The sequence below is a fragment of the Lipotes vexillifer genome, unplaced genomic scaffold, assembly GCF_000442215.2.
Source record: "Lipotes vexillifer unplaced genomic scaffold, Lipotes_vexillifer_v1.1 scaffold252, whole genome shotgun sequence".
In the NCBI taxonomy this organism is placed as follows: domain Eukaryota; kingdom Metazoa; phylum Chordata; class Mammalia; order Artiodactyla; family Lipotidae; genus Lipotes; species Lipotes vexillifer.
Window position 1 is genome coordinate 2,778,616 of NW_006773367.1, and position 17,724 is coordinate 2,796,339.

At 35.1% G+C, this 17,724-nt stretch overlaps 1 protein-coding gene across 2 annotated transcripts in view; it reads left to right on the forward strand.

The window, feature by feature from the left end:
• The window catches only part of ERCC6L2 (ERCC excision repair 6 like 2), a 140,067-nt gene that overhangs the window by 81,714 nt on the left and 40,629 nt on the right, over positions 1-17,724 (forward strand). Inside the window, exons 13-14 of one of the 2 annotated variants that reach the window (XM_007448290.1) lie at positions 6,594-6,693; positions 15,229-15,381. In XM_007448290.1, the coding sequence (XP_007448352.1) occupies positions 6,594-6,693; positions 15,229-15,381 (253 nt within the window). Of the gene's footprint in view, positions 1-6,593; positions 6,694-15,228; positions 15,388-17,724 lie in introns of those variants that run through there. The other variant, XM_007448291.1, reaches the window with a different exon arrangement.

Here is a 17,724-nt window from a genome sequence, read left to right on the forward strand (position 1 = left end):
AGGATATTGTTAATTCTTCTCTAAATGTTTGTTGAATTCAACTGTGAAGCTGTCTGGTCCTACACTGTTTTTTGTTGGTAGTTTTGTGATTACTGATTCACTTTTATTACTGGTAATTAGTCTGTTTAAAATTTCTATTTGTTCCTGGTTCAGTCTTGGGAGATTATTCATTTCTAGGAATTTGTTCATTTCTTCTAAGTTGTTCACTTTAGTGGCATAAAATTGTAGTAATCTTTTATGATCCTTTGTATTTCTGTGGTATCAGTTGTAACTTCTTTTTCATTTCTGATTTGATTGATTTAAGTCTTCTGTCTTTTCTTGAAGAGTCTGGCTAAAGGTTTATCAATCTTTGTTATCCTTTTGAAGAACCAACTCTTAGTTTCATTGATCTTTTCTTTTTTTTTTTTTTTTTTGCCTTACGCGGCCTCTCACTGTTGTGGCCTCTCGCATTGCGGAGCACAGGCTCCGGACGCTCAGGCCCCGCGGCCATGGCTCACGGGCCCAGCCGCTCTGCGGCATGTGGGATCTTCCTGGACCGGGGCACGAACCTGTGTCCCCTGCATCGGCAGGCGGACGGACTCTCAACCACTGCGCCACCAGGGAAGCCCTTTTCTTTTTTTGTTTAAGTCTCTCATTTATTTCTGTTCTGATCTTTATTTCTTTCCTTCATAACTTTCAGTTTTGTTTGTTCTTTTTCTAGTTCCTTTAGGTGTAAGTTTAAGTTGTTGATTTGGGTTTTTTCTTGTTTCCTGAGGTAGGCTTGTAATGCTATAAGCCTTGAAACTGCTCTTGCTCAGTCCCATAGATTTTGGATCATTATGTTTCCATTTTCATTTGTCTCCAGGTATATTTTTATTGCTTCTCTGATTTCTTCAGTGATCCATTTGTTGTTTAGTAGCGTATTGTTTAAACACATGTGTTTGTGTTTTTGCAGGTTTTTTTTTTTAATAGTTGACTTCTAGTCTCATATTGTTGTATCAGAAAAGATGCTTGATATGATTCCAATCTTAAATTTACTAAGACTTCTTTGTTGCGTAGCATATTGTCTATCCTGGACAGTGTTCCATGTGAACTTGAAAAAAAATGTGCATTCTTCTGCTTTTGGATGGAATATTCTATGTTTATCTGTTAAGTCCATCTGATATAATATGTTATTTAAGGCCAGTGTTTCCTGATTGATATTCTGTCTGGATGATCTGTCCAGTAATGTCAGTTGGGTGTTAAATTTCCCTACTATTATTGTATTACTGTCAGTCTATCCCTTTATGTCTGTTAATAATTTGCTTTATGTATTTAGGTCCTCCTATGCTGGGTGCACATCCATTTACAAGTGTTATACCTTCTTCTTGAATTGATCCCTTGATCATTATGTAATGTCTTTCTTTGTCTCTTACTACAGTCTTTGTTTTATAGTCTATTTTTTTCTGATATAAGTATTGCCACCCCAGTTTTCTTTTCCTTTCCATTTTCAAGGAATACCTTTTCCCATTGCCTCACTTTCAGTCTGTGTGTCTTTAGCTCAAGAGTGAGTCTCTTGTAGGCAGCATATAGATGGGTCTTGTTTTTGTATCCAATCAGCCACTCTGTGTCTTTTGATTGTAGCATCTAGTCCATATATATATATATATATATATATATAGTTTTTTTTAGTCCATATATTTTTAAAGTAATTACTGATAGGTATGTTCTCCTTTCCGTTTTGTTAATTGTTTGGTGGTTGTTTTTGTAATTATTTTTGTGTCTTTCTTCTCTTCCTTGTGATTTGATGGCTATCTTTAGTGCTGTGTTGGCATTCCTTTCTCTTTTTCGTGTGTGTTTAGATTTTTGGTTTGTGGCTACCAAAAGTTCTTCAAAAGGATAACATAAATTGCTGATCTTTTAAGTTCACATACACTTAAGAACCCTACATTTTTACTCTCCTCCCCCGCCATGTTTGCTGTTTTTGACATATTTTACATCTTTTTGATTTATGTAGCCCTCAACTACTTATAATGGATATACACAATTTTACTATTGTCTTTAAACCTTCCTACTAGCTTTATACATGGTTGATTTACTACAGCTACTGTATATTTGCCTTTGCCAATGAGATATTTTTTCCTTTCATAATTTTTATATATCTAGATGTAGCCTTTTCTTTTTCACATAGAAAAGTCCCTGTAACGTTTCTTGGAAGCTGGTTTGGTGGTGCAGAACTCTTAGCTTTTGCTTGTCTGTAAAACTTTTGATCTCTCCATCAAATCCATATGAAAGCCTTGCCAAATAGAGTATTCTTGGTTGTAGGTTTTTCCCTTTCATCACTTTAAGTATATCATGCCACTCACTTCTGGCCTTGCAGAGTTTCTCCTGAAAAGTCAGCTGATAGCATTATGGAAGTGCCTTTGTATGTAACTTGTTGCTTTTCCTTTTGCTGCTTTTTAATATTCTCTCTTTATCTTTAATTTTTGCAGTTTTAATTACAATGTTTCTTGGTGTGCTTCTGTTTAGGGTGATCCTGTTTTGTGCTTCCTGGACCTGGATGTCTTTCCTTTTCCAGGTTAGGGAAGTTTTCAGCTATTATGTCTTCAAATATGGTCTCTGCCCCTTTCTCACTCTTCTTCTGGGACCCCTATAATGTGAATGCTAGTATGCTTGATGTAGTCCCAGAAGTCTCAAACTGTCCTCCTTTCTTTTTATTCTTTTTTCTTTTATCTATTCCTTCAGTGATATCCACTGCTGTGTCTGCCAGCTCACTGATCCATTGCTCTGTATCATATAATCAACTGTTAATTCCTTCTAGTGTATTTTTAAAGTTGTATTTCTGCATTTTTTAATTATTGCGATATAACTGACATATTATAGTATTTTTTAAGTGAAGTATAGTTGATTTACAGTAATATATTTTGGGTGTACAGCATAGCAATTCAGTATTTTTACAGATTATACTCCATTGAAAGTTATTACAAGATAATGGCTATAATTCCCTGTGCTATACAATATCTCCTTGTTGCTAATCTATTTTATATACGGTAGTTTCATCTCTTAATCCCATACCCATATCTCATCCCCACCTGCTTCCCTCTCCCCACTGGTAAGCACGAGTTTGTTTTCTATATCTGTAATTCTGTTTCTGTTTTTCTATATACATTCACTTGTTTTATTTTTTAGGTTTCACATATAATTGATATCATATAGTATTTTTCTTTATTTGTCTACCTTAATTCAGTAAGCATAATATTCTCTAGGTCCATCCATGATGCTGCAGTTAGCAGAATTTCATTCTTTTTTTTATGGCTGAATAATAATCCATTCTATATATGTACCACATCTCCTTTATCCATTTGTATGTTGATGGACACTGGATTGCTTACATATCTTGGCTATTGTAATTAATACTTCTCTGGATATTGGAGTGCATGTATCTTTCAAATTAGTGTTTTCATTTTTTCCAGATATATACACAGAAGTGGAATTGCTGGATTATAGCATAGTTCTATTTTTAGTTTTTTATTATTATTATTTTTTTTGTGGTACGCGGGCCTCTCACTGCCGCGGCCTCTCCCGCCGCGGAGCACAGGCTCTGGACGCGCAGGCCCAGCGGCCACGGCTCATGGGCCCAGCCGCTCCGCGGCATGCGGGATCCTCCCGGACTGGGGCACGAACCCGTTTCCCCTGCATCGGCAGGCGGACTCCCAACCACCGCGCCACCAGGGAAGCCCCTATTTTTAGTTTTTTGAGGAACCTCCATACTGTTTTCCATAGTGGCTGTACCAATTTACATTCCCACCAACAGTGTACAAGTGTTCCCTTTTCCCCACATCCTTGCCAACATTTGTTATTTGTGGTCTTTGTGATGATAGCTATTCTAAGAGGTATGAGGTGATAGCTCATTGTCGTTTTGATTTGCATTTCTCTAAAAATTAGCAATGTTGAGCATCTTTTCCTGTGTCTGTTAGCTGTGTATATGTCTTCTTAGGAAAATATCTTTTTAGCTCTTCTGCCCCATTTTTTGATTGGATTGTTTGGGTTTTTTGACTTTTTTTTTTTTTTGATATTGAGTTGTATGAGCTATTTATATTTTTTGGATATTAACCCCTTGATGGTCATATCATTTGCAAATATTTTCTCCCATTCTTTAGGTGGTTGTATTGTTTTGTCAGTGGTTTCCTTTGCTGTGCAAAAGCTTGTAAGTTTGTTTAGGTCCCATTTATTTATTTTTGCTGTTGTTTCTTTTGCCTTAGGAGACTGATCCAAAAACTGTTGCTAAAATTTATGTCAAAGATTGTCCTATGTTCTCTTCTAGGAGTTTTATAGTTTCAATTCTTACATTTAGGTCTTTAATCCATTTGGAGTTTATTTTTGTAGTTGGTGAGTAAATGTTCTATTCTCATTGTTTTACATGTGGCTGTCCAGTTTTCCCAGAACCACTTATTGAAGAGACTGTTTTCTCCATTGTATATTCTTGCCTTCTTTGTCATAGATTAGTTGACCATAGGTGCTTGGGTTTATTTCTGGGCTCTCTATTCTGTTCTGTTGATCTATACTAAGGAGAAATGTTAAGGAGAGAGTTTCAATTTCAAATGAAAGGACTCTAATGGTATCTCAAAGTCATAGGAAAATATAAAGTTCTCCAGTACAGGTAAGTACATAAACAAATATCAAAACCAGTATTATTATAATTTTGGCTTATAATTCTTCTCCTTGTTTTCTATAGGATTTAAAAGACAAGTGCATAAAACTAATTATAAATCTGCTAATGAATACATGACATATAAAGATATAATTTATAACATCAATAAGATAAAAGCAAAGCTGTAAAGGAAAATTTTTTAATGCAATTGAAATTAAGTTGATATCAATTTAAGATAGAATAAATTTGAATCCATACAGTCTGACTTGCAGAGCCTGCACTTTTAACCAGCCTCTTGCCAGTGACAACTGCCCAGGAAAATAGTCAAATGAAAACCACAGAAAAATATCCATTTCTTTTTGTCTTAACAACATTTGTTGTAATTTTGTTCTTTTTCATCTAGGCCATCAAGTCTTATTTATCCCAGTGTTCCCTCGAAACACAGTTCACTGTGCTTTGGCTTTCAGTGAAAGTTAGTTGACAGTAAAACTAAATGAACAGAATTCCTCTTCCTCTCCTTCCATTTACTCTGACAGGAGGAGCAAAGAAGAGAAATGAAAGTACTGACCTCCACACTGTGTAACAGTTTCTCAACACTTGTCTTTTCATGATAAAAGACCATTTACATATCCATACTTGATAGACCTAGAAAATGATGAAGCATAGGTCCAGTGTAACATGTCATAAGGTTTTTGTCTGTAAAGATTCAAGAATATGTATTCTGACAGAATGTATCCCATTCAGCAAACAATTGCCTTACACCCAAAAGACATTTCCTTAGATACATATTTATTTTTTTTAGACCCAAATCCATTGTGGGAGAGAAAGGGATTATGAGTCCCTCTCTATCCAGGCTGCAGGATGGAAGTGAGAATTGCAGTAACTTACCCCTGGCTTTGCTGTGTCACAGGAGCCCCCATTCTTTTCTGGGAATGCAAGATTTTCAGTACCAAGATGTCCTCTAGTAAAAGCCCTTCTCTGTGAGGAGGAATGGGTGAAGGAGGCAGAAGGAGCACCAAATATAACAACACAGTGTGACTTCATAAGGTCAAAATTAAATTTCCCCCAAATTGTAACATTTTCAAGCATGAAGCAGTATGGCTTTGCCCCTGATCCCCCATGACTATAACAGGTATTTAGAAACAGATGACCTCATTCAAAACATCCAATAAAACCTCCACCTGGGAGAAGCTACAGGGACTGGACCTATAGTTAATCAGTGTGGTGAGTCAGGTTAGAGTTTTAATTAGCACTGCAGTCCATATCAAAACACCTGGGATACTAATCATCTGAGTGATCCAGTCAGACAGACTGCTTGGAAATCTCTGTGGATGAAGGCTGTAAATCTGCACTTCCATAGGCTTGCCAGTTGATTACTGCTTTACCTCCAAGGTTTTTTTTAACAGTTTCGTTGAGATATAATTAACATACAATAAACTGCACATATTTAAAGTGTACAGCTGATAAGTTTTGCTGTAGGTATACACCATGAAACCATTACCACAATCAAGAGAGTGAACATATCCATCACCCCCCAGATTTTCCTTGTGCTACTCTGTAATCCATTCATCTTGCCCCTCCCAGGCCCTCCCCAAGCAACCACTGATCTGCTTTCTGTCACTGTGGATTAGTTTGCATTTTTGAGAGTTTTATATATATGGAATCATTCATAAGCTTAAGACTGCCATAAAAGAAAAATCTGAATTTAGGAAAAGTTTTTACACAGTAGAAGGTGATGTTTATAACAGAAATGAAGTTGATATGTATATTTTTTCTATAATACTTTCCTCCTCAATGACTGGCCTTTTTATATGAATTTCTGTTTTTACATTATTATTAAATAATATAGCATATCTAAACATAAGATATTTCTTTTGAAATTAAAATTTTAGCAATATTTCATTTTTATATCCAAAAGTTACCACCTGAACCCGAAGTTGTTTCACTTGATCTTGGTTGCCTTTTGTTTTCAATGTTTTTACAGAGCATATAGGATTGGGCAATGCAGAGATGTCAAAGTGCTTAGGCTGATATCCTTGGGAACTGTGGAGGAGATCATGTACTTACGACAGGTATACAAGCAGGTAAATATATATATTTCCCTTTTTCTAATTAAAAGTAAACACTTGATAGTTTTTAAAAATTAATAATAAATTTGTGTACAAATATGTTTTTTATTTTATTCTAGCTATAATAAGGAATTTAATAAGATTATGAAATATACTCTAGAATACACTTCTATAAAACAGATTAAATCTTAGGTTCATTGAATTTTAGAGCTGAAAGTTTCTTAGAGCAGTACTTCTTTAATGTGCACATGAATTACCTAGGGATCTTTAAAATACAGATTCTGATTTAGTAGTTCTGGGTGGAGTGCAGGATTCTGCATTTTTAACAAGCTCCCAGAAGTGCCAACACTACTAGTCTGCAGATCACCATTTGAGTAGCAAGGTCACAGCTCCCCAGACTGTGGGCCAAGATGTAAGTGTATGCCACAGATGGGGTACAGGTGCACCCAGACATCCTACAGCTCTCTGGGCAGCAAGATTATCTAAGCCAGCTTCCAGACGTGAGTAACCTCCTCTTTGAGTACATGTTCACATGTTTCCATTATCTATATGTGCATGAAGAAGACTGGAGAGGAATACCTTAGAGATATCTAGTACAAATGTTTCATGTTGTATATAATGAAACTGGGATCCAGGACACCCCAGTAAATGAAATTATAGTAATAGAACTCAAGGACACTAACTACTGTGCTGATGCTTTTAATATTCATCTAAAATTGCATTAACTCTTTAATATCCTTAGGGTATCAATTGCTACTCCATTTATGCCTCTAAATAAAGTTTAGTTAGTCTGTAACTGCCCACTTGAGAAGATCTGGAATGAGGTTCAAGTTTAATTATAAATGTTAAATTTGAATTACTCCCTATATATTCAGCTGGAATCTGTTTAAGAGCAAACATCTGCCACATGTGGTGGTAGTTAACCTAAGAATGATCCAGTCTTAAATTTATGCTATTTTCTTAATTCTAAAAATAGAATTGTACACAGCAGTGTTTATTTTTCTTAAAGCATTTAGTTCTGTAAGAAACCTTTAATCTTTTTGTTCTTAGGTATAGCACAACTACTTGAAAATTATTTTTTCAGACATTAACTAATCTTGGAAAAAAGTAGGATATTATTTTTTCATCTTAGGAGCAGCTATTTAGAATACTATCTTTGACTCGTCACAAGTAAGAGTCTTTCCTCAATCACATAGTGAGTTTTCTTGATCCCATTACTATATGTATTTCCTTTTTGCTTATTCATCTGACTCATTTAATGAAATAAAATGGCCTGTTATATAATATATAATAATATGTAATAAAAAGGCTTCAGAAGATGAGGGTGATTTAAGTTTTCAGAACTTTGTATCATCTAATTGCTTATTAAAATAAGCCACTTAAGGAACATTCAGCCATACAACTTGATAAGCACAAATAAAGATAGGATGGTAATCATATGAGGAAATGGCATAAATGTGATTTAAACATTGATTGGAATTTGAACCAAGGGTGCAAATGGCAAACACACACTAGCCTCACAAGTGTTCCTCAAATCTCTTGGGAGGAAAACAATCCAAAATGATGTTTAAAAATCCTATAAAAATGTTGGAAAGAAAAAAGAGTTCTCTCTGTGGGCCAAAAATGATAAGGAACCGTGAAAGACAAAGGGCAGTTGAGATGAGATTGAAGGAAGAAACAAAGCTAAACTCAGTCATGAGAAGACTACTGGAAAAGGTAGGTGCAACTTGTGAATATTCCAAGCTTAGAGTCAACAGATACTAAAAATAGAAAGGAGCCTTGGGTTAACTGTGATGCCCCCTCTTTGGGTATTATTAATGATCTAACAAGGTGGTTTAACCCTTATGATCTTTCCCCCATTGTACCAGATTGTAGACAATGGAAATGTCTGCTCTCAAGTAGGAACAGTAAGTAGAACTACTGGAAGGAGGGAAACAAAGCTCTAAATTTTTGCTGAAATCAAGAAGAATGTCCAAAATAATAAATATTTGCAAACCCCTCCACCTGCTGCCTGCTTTGAATAATTACTGCAGTAGGCCTAGATAAGCCCATTAGGCATTTGAAGACAGATGAATATCCCCCCACGCCTCCCAAAAAATAATTAGTATTGAACAGTTTAGGAAAATAAACACCATGAAAATGGCCCTCAAAGATACCAGGTCCTAATCCCTGGAACCTATAAATGTTACTTTATATGGAAAAAAGGGTCTGTGCAGATGTGATTAAATTAAGGATTTTTGAGATGGGGAGATTAGCCTGGATTGTTCAGGTGGACCCTAAATCATAAGCATTCTTATAAGTAGGAAGCAAAGGGAAATCTGACAGAGACAGAAGGGAAGCCAGTGTAACCACAGAGACAAGAGATTGGAGCTATGTAGTTATAAACTAAGGAATGCTGGCAGCCACCAGAAGTGAAAAGAGGCAAGGAATGGATCCTCCCCTAGAGCCTATGAAGAGAACGTGGCTCTGCCAAAACTTGATTTCATTCTGGTGATACTGATATCAGACTTCTAGCCTCCTGTAAGAACTATAAGAGAATACATTTCTGTTGTGTTAAGCCACCAAGTTTATGATAATTTATTACAAGAGATATAGGAACTCATATAGGCACTAAACAAGAATTAACATCAGAGAAAACAAAATTAATGGAAAAAAGTAAAAGATGTTTAAAGAAGTATAACTATTCAAAAGGTAAATGAGGTTGTAAATGAGGATCCTGGGAACAACAAAAGACTGCTAGAAAAAAATCCATTAGAGATCCAGAAAACGAGAAACTCCAGCAATAGGCTGAATAGCAAAGAACAAAGTTTTCATCTAAAAGAAAGAGCCATGCAATTCTTCTAGATTACAGAGCAAAAAGACAGAGGTAGAACAAACACATGTAAGAAAACTTAGGAGAAATGAAGGCTAGATGTAGAAGTTCCAATATCAGTCTTACAGTTGAGCGAGGGAACAGAAGAAAGAGAAGGAAGAAGTCCCAAAGGATGAGAGTCCACAGATTATATGAGCCCACTGAGTGTTAAATAGGATGAATGAAAATAGATCCACACTTACATTGTCTTTCTATAATTGTAAAACCCTTAAAATTTCCAGAGATAAACTTCATGGAGAGAAAAAATAATTGTCTACAAGAGTACTAGAATTAAATAGATAGCTAACTTCTTAATAGCAATACTGGATATTTCGGAGCAGTAACTTCAAATGAGGGGAAATCATAGCTCTGTATTGTCAAAGAAAGTGAAATTTTAATTCAAAACTTTTCCACAGTGGTGGAAATTTTTCCTTCAGTGGTGAGTTCTATCAAACATTTAATATTCTTTTTGAGAACAGAGGAGGGAACAATTCCAGCCTACTTTAGAAAGATAGATGAATCCCGATGCCAAAATTGGCAAAGACATTACAAGAACAGAAAATTATAGACAAATATGTCTCATGAACATAAATGTAAAAGTCTTTAACAAAGCCTCTGTTTGAAGTTGAATTGTGCCCCCCCCAAAAAAAATAAAATAAAAAACATATGTTGAAGTCCTTAACCCCTGGTACCTGTGAATGGGATCTTATTTGGAAGTAAGGTCTTTGCAGATGTAATCAAGTTGAATAAGGTTATACTCTATTACGGTGGGCCCTAATTCAATGACTGGTTTCTTATAAGAGGGAAATTTGGATACAGACAGACACGGAAGGAGGATGCCATGTGATGACAGAGGCAAAGATCGGAGTGATGAAGCTGCAAACTGAGGAATGCCTAGGACTGCCAGCAACCACCAGAAACTAGGAAGAGGAAAGGAAGGATATTCCCTTAGAACCTTCAGAGAGAGCATGGCCCTGCCAATATCTTGATTTCAGACTTTTAGCCTCCAGAACTGAGAGAGAATAAATTTCTGTTGTTTTACACCCCCTGGTTTATGGTACTTTGTTACAGCAGGCTTAGGAAACTGATATAGCCTCTAAGGCAAATATTGTAAATTTGACTACATTTTTATATGAAACTTCTATGTGACAAACGAACTATAAGCCAAATTAAAGGAGAGACCAGAGGAAATGCTTGCCATAAGTAAATAAACAAATTAGCATCTATAATATATAAAGAACTCCTACAAACCAATAAAAAGACTGATTAGGCATTTTAGTGAAGAAAAAATACAAACAGTTAACATGTATATGAAAAGATGCTTAACTACACTTATAATGGAGAAGTAAAAAATAAGATTGTGTTCTGCACATTCTGCAAAAGACTTTTTTGTTTTGTTCTGTGGGGGGTTTTTTAGGGAGGTGAGGAGATTGGTGTTGCTCATTGTTGTTGGGGATATTTTTAAAGAGGGGCTAATATAGTATTTTTGAGAATACAACTTGGTGCACTTATTTTAGAAGCTAATTTAACAGCATTTTTAAAATGCACTTTCTCCCTATTTACCTGGCAGAAATATTCTCACATATGCACATTGAAGGATGACAAGGATTTATATTCAGAATTGTTAGTATTTGTTCGAAAAATGAAAAAAGGAACAGCCTAAATGTCCAGTAGTAACAGAATTAACATAAATTCTGATATACCCATATACAGCAAAAAAAATTTTTAAAGTACTGTACAGTACATTTTTAATGTACTGATGTGGCACAATCTTTAAGACACAATTTTAAGCGGGGCAAAAGTAACTTGCAGAGCAAGTATGTCAATTGTGTTTATTTATAAAACTGTTTCTACACGTATATATAAATAGTTCTAACTGCATTGAAAAAGATCTAGGAAGGATAAACCTAGACATTACAGTGTTGGTTAGACTGATAAGGGATGATCTGTGTTGTTCAAGGGGGACTTGCCCTTTGATGTTTTTGTTATGTTGTGATAATGCCTTCACAACATAAAATATAAAGTATATTTTATACTTTAAAAAAATCGCTTATATAGCAACTGCACTCCTTTAGGTTTGGAGCATTGCATGTAATCTAAAATTTGGCATTCAGAAATTCATCTTTCATATATATGTAATTATTTAGAAATTAATATGTATTTACAGAAATGTTACAAGATCAGCACAGAGAACTCCCAATTAACTTCACCCAAATTCCCCAGTTGTTAACATTTTACCACATTTGCTTCCTCTTTCTCTCAGCCATGATCTTTATTCTTTTTCTGAACCGTTTTAGAGGAAGTTGAAGATTTACCACCTTTAAATTCTTTGTTTTCTCCCAAATAAGGACACCGTCCCATTTATATGTACATATAAAAATAGCTTTATGCATTATAAACACTCAGTTTTACATATTGTTCTGCAACTTGCTTCTCCCTTACCGGCCCCGCCCCACTCTCCTCTCAAAAATGCAGTTATCCATGGGCTTCCCTGGTGGCGCAGTGGTTGAGAGTCCGCCTGCCGATGCAGGGGACACGGGTTCATGCCCCGGTCTGGGAGGATCCCACATGCCGTGGAGCGGGTAGGCCCGTGAGCCATGGCCGCTGGGCCTGTGCGTCCGGAGCCAGTGCTCCGCAATGGGAGAGGCCACAACAGTGAGAGGCCCGCGTACCACAAAAAAAAAAAAAAAAAAATGCAGTTATCCAAATCAAGAAACTAACACTTACACAGCATCACCTTGTAATCCATAGAACCCATTCAGATTTCATCAGCTTTCCTGGCAATGTCTCCTTTCTCCTTCTGGCTCAGGATCCAATCCAGGATCATATAATTACATTTCTTTTGTGTCTCTTAAGTTTTCTTCAACCTTAAGTTACCCAGGCTTTTCTGGTCTTTCATGACCTTGACAGTTTTAAAAAATAAAGCCTTTCCTTGTGTATGCTTTCCCTCAACATATGTCCATTTGATGTTTCCTCATCTTCCAACTCAAGACAAGAAGCCTTGGCAAGAATGGTACAGAAAGAATGCTGTGCTCTTCTCATTGCATTAGTCAGAAGGCACCTGGTGGTAACCTGATCCACCACTGGTGATATTAACCTTGATCACCTGTCAAGTTTGTGTCTGCCAGCTTTTTGCACTGCAGAGTCACCACTTTTTTCATTTGTAAAATAGTATATATTTTATGGGGAGATCATCAGAGACTATGCCAATATAGTCAGCCCTCTGTATCCATGGGTTCTGCATCCTCAGATTCAGCCAACCATGGATTCAAAGTATTCAGAAAGAAAATTCCAGAAAGTTCCAAAAGCAAAACTTGAATTTGCTGTGTGCTATTTACCTAACATTTACATTGTATTTACAACTATTTACACAGCATTTACATTGTTTTAGATATTATAAGTAATCTAGAGATGATTTAAAGTATATAGGAAATAATGCATAGCTTATATGCAAATACTATGCCATTTAATAAAAGGGACTTGAGCATCCATGGGTTTTGTTACCCGTGGGGATCCTGGAACCAATCCCCCCGATACCAAGGGATGACGGACAGCTGTATCCTGTTCCTTTTCAAGCTTGCACTCATCAGCCTTAGCTTTCATTGATGATTCCTGCCTGAATCTGCTACTACTATGATGGTTTGTCAGATGGTGATTTTTCTATTTCCATTATTACTTCCTTTATATTTGTTGGCTTTCTACCATAAAAAAAGAGCTTTCCCTTCTCTTCCATTTATTTCATCTGTGTGGACTCATGAGATAGTATTTTAGTAACAGATTTTAGTAACCCACTGAATATCAATTATTTTTATGTTCAAACTCTCATTTTTTGACCAGTGAGAACCCCTTCAAGGGGGCTTCTGTGTCATTTTGACAAGCCCTCATCATGCTTATTGCACTTCCTTACTGTGGTAGGCTGAATAATGGCCCCCCACAGATATCCACATCCTAATTCCCTGAACTGACCTGGATTATGTGAGTGGGCCCAGTGTAATCACAAGGGTCCTTATAAAGGGAGGGGTAGCAGTAGGGTCAGAAAAAGGAAAGAAGAAGGCAATGTGATAACAGAAGCAGAGGGTCAGAGAATGATACGAAGATGCCTCATTACTGGCTTTCAAGATGGAGGAAGTGGTCATGAACTCTTAACATGATGAATATTCCTTTATTGCTTCTTGCATATCTTGCATGTTGTGAAGAAATCTAAGCATTTTATAGCCTTGTATGGGTTCTTCTTAAGCTAGAAACTAAGGCTACATTTTCCAAATACTGATTTTTTTCCCTACTCTCTTGAATTCTAACATGATTTTGTTATAGTTACCCTACAGATGGATGCATGTGGCCTTCACTTTTACTGGAGCCACTTTGGAAAACTTAAGTACAAAACAATGTGCCTTTTATAAGTTTTGTGACAAAACTTTGGTAGGAGACTTATAAAGATTTAGATTAATGCTTACAAATTACTTTGGTGATTATATTTAGTAGTATAGCAGTCTGACAATACAGTGTTTAAGGAAGAGTCAGTAGTAAGGGTAAAATCATAGGTAACTGGGCCATCAGGTACATCAGTTGCTATTGTGATTCTGTATTTCCAGGACTATAGCCCATATTTCTGGGACGTTGATATAAAACTAATCAAGTTGGTATGTTGATCCATAACTTATTCAAACTTAGGTCCCAAGGGTCTTGGATATGAGAAATTGTTACAAGTATAAATTTTGAATTCGGCCAAACTCAGGTAAAAATTCTAGAAATGATGCTTCCTAGTGAGGCAGCTGTGAACAAGGCACTTAATTTCTCTGAATTTAAGTTCTTTTATTTCTAAAAGGGAGATGATAATATCTTATAGGATTGTAGGAATTAAATGAGAATGTAAAAATGCTACACATGTGTTCAATAAATAGTAGCTATTATTAATAAGAATAATTTTATTTGCCTAAAGTAATTATTATAGTGCAAATCAATCTGATGATAATCACCGTAAAGTATCGCTTCTTACTAACCCTTCCATTAGCAATAGATGGAAGTTATTTTTCATTCTTTGTTTCAAGAAATGTTAGAGTGTACATGGGTTAATCAAATTGTATGTACATTATATACAATAAAGTATCTAGTAAATAAAGAGATTACATTATGTTGGTACTAAAGTGGTATATGTCCTTAAGGGTTCCATGTGTGTTCTTTCTGTATTCAGAATTGTTTCAGAGATGCAATGTTGCTAAACAATGATTGGGTTTTTGCTCTTAGTTGACAATGTAACCATGGCCACAATTAGTTTGATACCAACGTGGTTATTATATAATTACTTTAGATTATAATTTAACTTTGGTGACGTAGCGACTATTTCTGCCAGTTTTAGTAGTTTCTATTGAAATAAGAGTCTAGAAAGGAGAAAAGTGTATTCAAATGTATGCCTTTTACCTTTTACATCAGGTGGCTAGTCCATAGAGATATGATCTTGAGTCAATTGTTAGAAAACAGATAAAATAGGAAATGTAAGATTTCTTCTTTAATAAAACTGGCCAGATTATTATTATTTCACCATAATGGCAACATCTGCCAGGGAAATTAAAATAAAATTTCCTCCCTACGGAGATTCTGCCTGCTCCAGCTAAAGCTGTGTATATACAGGGAATGCCAGGAAATTCTGACATATTGTTGGAGCGAACACTTCAAAACATCTTGTGTTTTTTCTGTTATAGCAACTTCACTGTGTGGTGGTTGGAAGTGAAAATGCCAAGCGGTATTTTGAAGCAGTTCAAGGATCAAAAGAGCATCGAGGAGAGCTTTTTGGAGTCTATAATCTCTTCAAACTGAGGTCCCAAGGGTCTTGTCTTACAAGGGACATCCTGGAGGTGTGAAATTTTTCTCTGATTTTTTTCAATATTTTAAACATGGATTTCTCCCTCAGGAAAATTGCTGGTGCCTTTTCAGAGAAATTTTTGGTTTTATTTTTAAAAAATGTTTTATGTTTAGAATTTCTACTTTTATAGAAATAGGAAATGAATTACTGTACCTCTGAACTAAGATTTTCCCCATGCATAGTTATAAATAATGTACATACACAAATTCAGATACATATACAAGACAGTATGACCTCCAAGGCCATTTTCAGACGGTAAAGAGAAATTTATTATTTTGAAAACAGCTGTTGAAGTCAGGAACTAAAAAAAGAGACTTTCCTAAATAAACAAAAATATAAAATGTGTTTTGATTAAAAGTTACCAAATACTCCCTGAGATGCACTCTCATGTCTCATGGAGATTTTTGTTTTCTGTTCCCAATAAAAATTCCACACCAATATTTCAAACTCTCCCAGTTGTGTTCATCCTCAGGATACAGATGTTTCTTATTCTTAACAGGATATTTATATCCTTTAAAAAATCTTTTAAATTCTTTAATATACCAGAGTACTAAGAATATTAACCTATTTTTTAGTTAATATTGATATGAATATCATAAAATCCTGGACTATCGTTTTTTTCAATCCCATCATCATACAGTTGAGGAAATTGAGTCTTGGAAAACTGAAGGATATTTCCCTTAACTTCCAGGACTTTGTAGTAAAACCTTAATGTACTTCATTTATTTAATAGTACCGTAAAAACAGTTAAAGGAACAATTGGTCTCTGTCCTTAAAGAACTTAGACCATCTTTATGGGAGGTGGAAGAGAACATTTACATACTGAACATGTAACATCAGTAAGCATATGTTAAGCAAGTTTAGTAGCAGTTCAAACGTGATCATCAATGGTTGGGGAAGAGGAAGGTATATATGATTTGTATGTTGTGAATATTACAACTGTTATACAATGTCTGATGTATATTGCTCAGTTTTTATTTTACAGTAACTATTTGATTCTGAATTGAGTGACCTCAAGTCTCCCTTTCTCTGTCTCTTTCTTGTTTTGAATATGCTATTTCTCTGATGGACTTGTTCTTTCCCATTCCTCTTCTCAAATCAGTAAATAGCCTTGTTTGTCCTCCAGGACCCCCTCAGATCCTACCTCCAACGTTGGGTAGTACTACCCAACGTACTATATTCATGTTTCTAATTTCAAATCATTATCTGTAAAATGTATTAGTATTATATTACTTGTCCTGTTTTCTGCTGTGTATCAAATAGTTTTCTTCTCTTTTTTATCAGAATAGCCACCTATTCTTCTGTTTAAAAAGTGTTAGGTAAGACATTCCATATGACAAGTTATTAAACGGAAAGTTCTCTTATTCTCTGGTTGTCCTAAATATATGTTGTTTCTCCTCCAGGATTGTTTATTAATGACAGGGCCCTCCATATCTTATATTTTGTTTATAGTAAAATATGCTTAACTGCTTGCTAGGCACATCATTGGCACTCAATTATTAAATTAAATTTTGAATTAAAATTGCTCATTTGTTATCAATCAGAATTTAGTAGATTCATGCTGTGCTTTTGGCCAAACGATGTTTTAAAATATTATTAGTCCAAGCCCTGCATAATGGAAACATATATTATAAAGTAAAAGAAGTATTTTACTTCCTATGATACATTTTTAATTTTTAAAGGTTGTAGAAAAATCCCTTTTAAAATGTTTTAAGATGTAGAAATTTGAATATATAGAACACTTTTAATCTGATGATTTCTGGACAATTTAGTTCTGTTTTTCATTGACGTTCTTTTAACGGTTTCCCTTTAGAGATAGATACTGAGAGCTAATTTCACAAATATTTATTGAGTATATGTTAAATGTCCAATACTATACATCATAGGACTAGGCATACAGAAATGAATAAAATAGACAAAAAGCCCTGCCTACAAAATTTTACATTTTATTTGGGGGAAGCAAATAATAAAGAGAAATATAACTGAAGTTAGTATATTATGATGATAGATTCTAAGGATAAAAATAGAGCAAGTAGATGAATAAGTTCTAGAGATCTACTACACAGCATGGTGAGTATTGTCAACAATACTATTATTATATACCTCAAAACTGCTAAAGGACTAGATCTTAAATGTTCTCACCACATAAAAGAATTGATAATTATATGCCATATTAGAGGTGTTAACTAAAGCTATGATGATAATAATATTACAGTATATAAATATATCAAATTAACACCTCGTAGACCTTAAACGTACACAGTATTATATGTAAATTATATCTCAAAAAAAAAAACAAATAGAGCAAGGAAGGGAAATAGGGAGACTGTCAGGG